General features: G+C 34.0%; 1 protein-coding gene across 1 annotated transcript; it reads left to right on the top strand.

Moving 5' to 3' along the window:
• The first annotated feature begins 7,875 nt into the window (after positions 1 to 7,875).
• On the top strand, positions 7,876 to 8,436 carry LOC130957563 (RING-H2 finger protein ATL57-like). Its single transcript, XM_057884409.1, has one exon. The coding sequence runs from the start codon at positions 7,876 to 7,878 to the stop codon at positions 8,434 to 8,436; it is 561 nt and encodes a 186-aa protein (XP_057740392.1).
• The last annotated feature ends 433 nt before the right edge of the window (positions 8,437 to 8,869 follow it).

Raw genomic sequence — 8,869 nt, 5'->3', positions numbered from 1 at the left:
ATTCCCAAACTCCACCTTTCATCAAAATCAACCCTCTAGGTCATACCACACCAAAATTACCACATTTGTCTTTCACTTTTCCTCATCCACAACATCAATATGAATATATCTCATATATCATACTTCAGTAACAATTTCCAAATACATTACCAATCAATCCACCAATTTCACATTTATCAACATAATTCACTCCTCAACTTCACAATTCATTTATTCTCATCGTATCACTATTAATCATCATGTCATCTACATCATCATACAATCACATCCAACAATTCAACAACTATTCAAATCCAATTCTATCCTTTGGATCACTAGCCTAAGTGTCTATGAATATTATATACTACATAGAGAAAACCAAAACCATACCTTGACTGATTCCCAATATGAACTAAATGAGTTTTCAACCAAAATTCAACCACCAATATAGCTCCAACAAGCACCAACAAGCTCCAAACTCACAATAACCAAGCTATATACATATAAATCACCACAAAATCAACTTAGGGCTCAACATAAATCAAAAGTTCACAAGAGATCAAAGCCTCTTACCTTTTCCAACAGATTTGGATGGCAAAACCTAAAGCTAAGCAAGGATTAGAGTAAACCTAAACATCAAGAATCACAAAAACTCACTTAATCAAAAACCCTAGGTACCCGAAATTTTGGAGAGAAGAACTGGGAGGATTTCGAGCTTACCTCTAAAGTTTCTTGGATGGATTTTGTAGAGCTCTTCACAAGGAACGCGTAGCCGCTGACGGCACGTAAATCGGAGCTCTAGAACTCAAGATATGAGCTTGAGAAGACTGAGGTGATTAGGGTTCAACCTCTTCTTCTCTCCCTCTTTCAATTTCTGAAGTGTGTATGTGTTTATGAGGCTAGGGTTCATTAAATGAACCTTTATATATGTTGAACTTGGGCCCAACTTGGGTTCGGTTCAACCCATTAGCGTTTTTAGCCCGTTTGACCCAACTTTGGGCCAAACCTTTAAAATTAAGGCCAGATTTTTCATTTCTACTATTTTTCTAAGGTTTTTGACTTTTTCTCGCGCGGCACCGGGCAGACTTGAACCGGTTCAACCGTCGGTTTGCGGTTTTTCATGATTTTTCACAGAAAACACATTTTCTGACTCGAAAAGACCCTTTGAGTCCAAAAACGATGTTTAAAACCTCAAATTCTTACTCTAACTTTTCATAATCAAATTTGGGCAACATAACCACTTAATTAACCAGTTCGATTAATTGCAGTTCTTACATACAGGGTCTCTTGGAAATACTTGATCTCTTGGATAGTTTCTGCTGGTTGCTTGATGAGCGGATATTTTATACGCTTTTTGAGGGTAATTTCATATAGATTTTAGTATGTTTTAGTTAGTTTTTAATAGATTTTTATTAGTTTTTAGGCAAAAATCATATTTCGGGACTTTACTATGAGTTTGTGTGTTTTTTTGTGATTTCAGATATTTTCTGGCTGAAATTGAGGGAGCTGAGCAAAAATCTGATTTAGGCTGAAAAAGGACTGCTGATGCTGTTGGATTTTGACCTTCCTGCACTCGGAATGGATTTTTGAGAGCTACAGAAGTCTAATTGGCGAGCTCTCAATTGGACTGGAAAGTAGACATCCAGGGCTTTCCAGCAATATAAAATAGTTCATACTTTGTGCGAAGATAGATGACGTAAACTGGCATTCAACGCCAGTTCCATGTTGCAGTCTGGAGTTCAGCGCCAGAAACACGTCACGAACCCGAGTTGAATGCCAAAAACACGTTACAACTTGGCGTTCAACTCTAGAAACAACCTAGGCACGTGAGAAGCTTAAGTCTCAGCCCTAGCACACACCAAGTGGGCCCCAGAAGTAGATTTCTGCACTATCCATCTTAGTTTACTCATATTCTGTAAACCTAGGTTACTAGTTTAGTATTTAAACAACTTTTAGAGAATTATTTTGTAACTCATGACATTTTTTAGATCAGAATTTTATACTCTTTGACGGCATGAGTCTCTAAACTCCATTGTTGGGGGTGAGGAGCTCTGCTGCGTCTCGATGAATTAATGCAATTATTTATGTTTTTCCATTCAAACATGCGTGTTCCTATCTAAGATGTTCATTCGCGCTTAACTATGGAGAAGGTGGTGATCCGTGACACTCATCACCTTCCTCAATCCATGAACGTGTGTCTGACAACCACCTCCGTTCTATATCAGATTGAATGAGTATCTCTTAGATTCCTTAACCAGAATCTCCGTGGCATAAGCTAGAATTGATGGCGGCATTCATGAGAATCCGGAAAGTCTAAACCTTGTCTGTGGTATTCCGAGTAGGATTCTAGGATTTGATGACTGTGACGAGCTTCAAACTTGCGAGTGTTGGGCGTGATGACAAACGCAAAAGAATCAATGGATTCTATTCCGACATGATCGAGAACCAATAGCTGATTAGCCGTGCTGTGACAGAGCATTTGGACCATTTTCACTGAGAGGATGGGAAGTAGCCATTGACAACGGTGACACCCTACATAGAGCTTGCCATGGAAGGAATTTTGCAATTTTGCATGAGTTGAATATTATATTACAGGAATTCAGAAGACAAAGCATCTCCAAAACTCCAACATATTCTCCATTATTGCACAACAAGTAATTATTTCACGCTCTTTTATTTTTTTAGTAATTCAAACTGATAATTATAATTGATCTCCTGACTAAGAATAATAAAATAAACATAGCTTGCTTCAAACCAACAATCTCCATGGGATTCGACCCTTACTCACGTAAAGTATTACTTGGACGACCCAGTGCACTTGCTGGTTAGTTGTGCGGATTGCAAAAGTGTGATTGCAATTTCGTGAACCATTGCTCTTATTTGATTTACTGCTCTAACTGGGCTTCGTGGGCTGGCTGATTTTGGTGGGCTTGGTGGGTTTTGAGGGGTTGGTCTTCTTGGGAGGGTTGGTTGTCTTGGGAGGATTAGTGTTTTTTGTAGGCATCTTGGTTTCGGAGTGTGATGGTTGTGATTACCGCGGAGATGTTTTATTTTTTTTTGGGATTGGATTTGCAAGAACTATTGGGTGCAACCTTCGGGATAGGAGCAACTATGAGTGCATGAGTCTCCTTGAGTGGAGGACTCACATTAGCATCTGTACTTGCATTACACCCCTCTCCACCATCGTCTTCCAAGTACACAACTGTGTTATCTCCCTCTAACACCTCCGGCATTGACACTCCATGCTCGAAATATACATCAATCAATCCCTCATTTGTCCTAGCACAATTTACCATCTCTCTTATCTCTTTGTCACTGTTTACATTTCTCAACCCATTATCCAAGCCTTTTCCAGGAACATGCCACTAGCACTGTTTTATGTCATTGTACCTAAGCTCCTTATGGTAGTTCCGTATGTAGAAGACATCTAGAGTATCAGTGTATAGATCACCTAAACAGGCCTTGTTATCCGGAGAATATACCATAATCTCTTCTGTATTTTTTTTGAAGTCACCCCTATGGTGAAACATGATGTCCAACTTCTCTTCCATCTGCAAGAAATTTTAAATTTTCACTTAATACAGGCAAAATCTGAAAACCTACTAATGCATTAAAAAAAATCACCACAAGAACACATTTTTTTTCCAATCCTGCATACATCTCCCTGTTTCATCCCTGTTTTATTCGGGTTAAATAGAGCAACCCCACAAACCTCAGCCAACCTTCAAACCCTAGACACTACAATGACACCAAAACTCCGGAACCTCATCTACACTAACAACTTGCATACCATCAACCAAAACCGTATTGAAAATACAAAGTAAAAAAAAGGAAGGTTACCTTGAGTCCGATCACAAAGTTAGAACCTCGTGCTTCTCGTGAAGGAGGGGAAGAACAAAAACAATTTTTGGTTAGATTACTTCTTCTCTCAAATTTTTCAAGCCAGCGAATAGAACCCTACGGCTACGCCATTGATGAAGAGATGAAGATGAAGTCAGAGGGTGGAAGAACAAGAGACGAGTGAAGTGAAGTGTTATTGTTGGGAGTGAAAACTGTTTTTCATACTAAATAACATCTAAACGGCGTCATTTTTGGCTATGAAGGGCGTCAAACCAAAACGACAATATTTTGGACCCCTCATCATATGAAATATGGCCAGGGACCACTTTAAGTGCTCGGAACTCTATCTGGAGGACTACAATGGAGAAATCGGGATCTTGAGGATTAGATTGAGTATTTACGCGAATCTCAGAGACGATTATAAGTATTTACTCTTGAGAAAACTTTGGAGTTTGGAGTAATCTGAGATATCTAGGCCTGAGTTCAAACTCTATAACTAAGCCCAAAATATTTGTTTCCAGAAGAAATATGATTTTAAAAAATAAACAAATAAGTTCAGGTTTTTTAATTCAAAGACAAATAAATTTTTGATAAATTAAAAATACAAAAACATTTTTTACCTTCTAAATTACAATATTTAAGTCTCTTCCAGAAACTTATTTATTAGACAGAAATGCTAAGGCTTGATTTGGTAAAACTTTTTCGAAGAGGTGCTTCTGCTTTTTAAAAGTTTAAGCTCCTCATTTTGTGTTTGGTAAATTAAAAAAACCACGTGTTTGTGCTTGGAGCTTTTAAAAGATCGGAGTACTTTTGAAAGCACCTAAGATACAGCTTTTCAAAGTTGACTTGTACTTTTTAAAATTTAAAAGTCTAATATAACCTCATATGTTAACTAATTTTCAAATTTAATACTTATATTTATGTCTATTATAGTATTTTTAAATTTTAAAAGTTATTTTACCAAACGCAATTGATGTTACTTGTGTTATTTTTAATTTAATTTACCAAATATAAATACTACAACTTTTAAAAAGCAATCTTTTAAAAGTTAACTTTTATAAACTACTTTTGAAAAGTAAAAGTTTTACCAAATTAAGCTTTAGATGTCTCATATTTTAAAAAGTGAAAAATACTTTTATATTTTTAATTAGCCAATAACTTATGTATCTTTAAATTAAAAAAATTAAGAATGAATTTTTTTTTAATTCAGATAAAAAGAATGTTAAAATTTAATCTAATCCACAACTGAAACAATAAAAATTTCAATTAAATCTAGTCGTAGTTAAAACTAAATAATCTCAATAAGAAAATTGGATAAAGTTAGTTTGAACTACCTGAAGAGGACTCTCGAAATTCTTCTGCTATCATTTTTCTATTCTATTGTAATTTCTGCATTTTCATTCAATAAATACCAGTTTTAACAATGGTATCAGAGCGTGGTTGTTGGCGCCATGGAAAGGGCTACCTATAGGCCGGATTAAGGTGAATACCGAATACTGATAAACCGTAGCAAAGTGGCTACCATTGGGTCAGTGTCGATAGAGTGAAGCCGCCGTGGACGTCGGCTCTCCAGGACCGGTGTATTGTTAGGGTCTTGGGTATTATGGGGTACTCAAAATCCCACATCGAGTAGTATGGGATGCTTGATGTTGTATATATGGAGAGTGGTTCTTCCTCCTTAACAGCTAGCTTTTGAGGTGTGGTTTCCCACTTTCCTTAGATACTTAATAATGGTATAGTAAATTAAATCTTACTCTTAGATAAAAATAAATTGAATCTAAATTGAGTATAAAATAAATTTTTTTTGACGAGATTCTTTTTGGAAACATTTTTGGAGTCTCTAATAGAATCATTACTAAATTTTTCTTTTGTTAGATTCAGTTTTTATAAGAGGTGACGTTTTATGTATGTATGTAGACGATAATAAGTAACAATATTTTAAATAATTATTAGATTCTAACATATTTTATTCGAAAAATTCTAAGGTGTTGAAGGGAAGATTCTTCAACACCTGCGAATTGCACGTGTCATGAATGGGTGTATTCTGCACGGCTCAATAGGAATTGCGTAGTGGATCACATGCAGGATTTTAAATGGATTGGTGTGGGCTTGAATTTTTTGCTTGATGGGTTTTGGATCCTAACCTTTATTATTCTAAATGGAGTGTGGTAGTTAGATTTTTATTTTGAGTTTTGAGATGAATTTGAAGAAAGTTGGCTGGACAGCCTGGACTAGGGGTGGTAGGCTCAAAAGGATAGTTGGGTTATGTTAAAAAAGTGGTTATGGAATACCCCGAAAAAAAAAAAACAAAAGAAAAGTTGTGATGGAAATTGCATGGAAGAGAGTGTCGAGATAAAGAACATTCCATGAAGGAAAGAATGAAGTAGTATTTGGCCGTCACACTAGGAAAAAAAAAGAAGTCTGTGCCTGTCTTGAATATTATTAATTTCATGTGTTATAATATTATTAATTTAAAACACTGTTTAGAGTTAGACTTATAACATATTTAATTTGTTAGATATTTTATATAGTTTTCATGTATTAGTATTCCTTTAATAAAATGTTTTATGTTTAAAATATAATTTATTTTATTTATTTTAACTAATTCATAATTTTATTTCTATATTTATGTTTTCGTTGGTTTTTTAAAATATTGTTGAGATTTACTATGTCATTGTAGGTTATTTAAAATTTGATGTTGGCACTGGTTATATATTTTCAATGTTGTTAATTTACAAAACTGCAAAAACTAATAAACTCCATTCCTGAATACTCCCGTCTATGTCGCGACATTTTTCTATTTCTCTCTACCTTTTCCACGATATGTAGATAATTTATAATTTATTCTTTGTATTAGTAATTTCAGAAATCAAAATGTGTCCCGATATTATTTGTTATGAGTAAAAGTTTTTTCTTGTAAAATGTACAAACTCTATTTTCAAGTTAATTTTGTAATTATTAATTGTATGTTTTTTATACGCGAATATCTAATTATAATTTAAAATACAGAGGAAAAACATATTATTTTTAAAACTTAATGAATAAAAATTAATTAATCTTATTTGCGCAACCGGTTTGAGACCTGGTTAAACATAATAGTATGTTCGATCAGGGACGGACTCAAGGGGACAAGCAGTGGCCTTGGCCCCCAACAAATTTTAAACTCATATGATGAGATTATAATAGATGCATTATATAAAGTAAAATTTAATAGCGTAATAATAACAAGAGTTATTATTCATCATGTATTAGAGTTTAAACTTCTCTATATACATTTATATTATTTGTATTTTCTTATGGATCCCGTTAGGGAGACAATGGACTATTTGTACAATGTGTATAATGGCTATTGAGTTATGAAATGAACATCCCCTATACTATTTAGAATAATCATCCGAGTACAAAAGATAATAAACATCTTCTCGAAAAATTAGTTTAATTTTTGGGTTCACCAAGGATCGAACTCTTGACCTTTCGGATCTAGCGCTTTAATATCATGTCATGATACCACTCATCCCAAAAGCTTCACCTGATGGAAAAATGTAACACTAATAATTATATCTCTAATACTCTATAAACCTCCATTGTACACATTGTATAAATATCTCATTGGCTCCTCGTACTTTCCCATTTCCTAATTTATTTTATCTCTCTCTTGATCAAATTAAAGCTCAAAACATTTTGCTATCATTTATGATTGGTTCGTTTAATCTCATACGCATTAAATCTCTTGTTATTTTCTTTCTTCATTTAACGTAACGAAATTTTAAATTTGTAAAACCTCTTCATCCTCATCAATTATTATTATCTCACTTCACGGTATCATATCATATCTTATCTTTTTTAATTTATCTTAATTAGATTTCGTTACCAAAATTTCTTTATCCCATATATAAATATATATGCATGAGAGACTATAACTCTTGTACAAACTGAGTATTTCTCTCTATCAAAGTACATTCATAATTTATTCCTATCACCAAATTGGTATAATTTACTTCCCTAATTATAATGCCTATGCGTTATGGTTGTTTTCGAAAGGCATTTTGGGCGACGATGCTAATACCCTATGTGTTCTTCCTTCTGGGGTTTTCACTTATAAGCATAGGAGGTGGACCTAAATGGAAAGATTCTAATTCTTCTTCTCAATTCATCATTATTGGTTCCGGTTATTTCATATTTGTTGTTGCCTACATCCTATTTGTTATAGCAGACAAGTTTTTGCCTATATATTTGAGGGATAGTAGCTCGTCGGAGAATAATACTATTGAGATCACAAGAAATATGATGATAACGATTCAATCTTTTGATTCCGAAGAGACACAAGAATTCACGGAGTTGCCTTTTAGTCGGAGTATGCGGATGGCTAGACTTGCTTTGAAGGCATTGCCGCCGGTTAAGAGCTTCGCTAAGGAGGAGGAGGACGAGGACGGATTAGTCGACCGGAGAAACAACTTTTGTCCTATTTGTATTGAAGAGTTTAAGGATGGAGAGTTAATTCAACCTTTTGGAGTGTGTGTTCATGAGTTTCATTCGGCTTGTATAAACTCTTGGTTACATTCTGGAAAAACTAGTTGTCCGCTTTGTCGTGAAGATTTAGCTACTTTTATGAATTGATTATTAGAAGTAGTTTAGTTGTTACTTGTTAGTACTAATTATTAGTTCAAGTCATTGATGATAATCAAACTGGTAATTTTGTGATTATTATGTTCTTTATCAGTTGTATGTGTTTAATCATACTGGAGTTTTAAGAAATATTGGTTGATGATATTCTTTATCACCTATGTTTATCTAATTAACTCTCATTGAGTATAAAATTATAATAATTTTGTTTCAATCATTGGATAAGAATAGTATTGATTAAGAGTAAATTTTGTGGTGCCCCTCTTAACTGAGAGTATGATGCCACTTTAATGGTATATTATAAATTTTTAAATAAAAAATAGAAAGATTTGAACCGCATCTCTTGCATGAATATGAAAAAATTATGTTTATAATTTATTAGCATTTTTTTTGTTACCTTTAACTATAGGTTAGTGGGTTAAATTAT

This window comes from Arachis stenosperma, chromosome 10 (assembly GCF_014773155.1).
Source record: "Arachis stenosperma cultivar V10309 chromosome 10, arast.V10309.gnm1.PFL2, whole genome shotgun sequence".
Lineage (NCBI taxonomy): Eukaryota > Viridiplantae > Streptophyta > Magnoliopsida > Fabales > Fabaceae > Arachis > Arachis stenosperma.
This window is presented reverse-complemented; position numbering and strand designations above follow the sequence as displayed.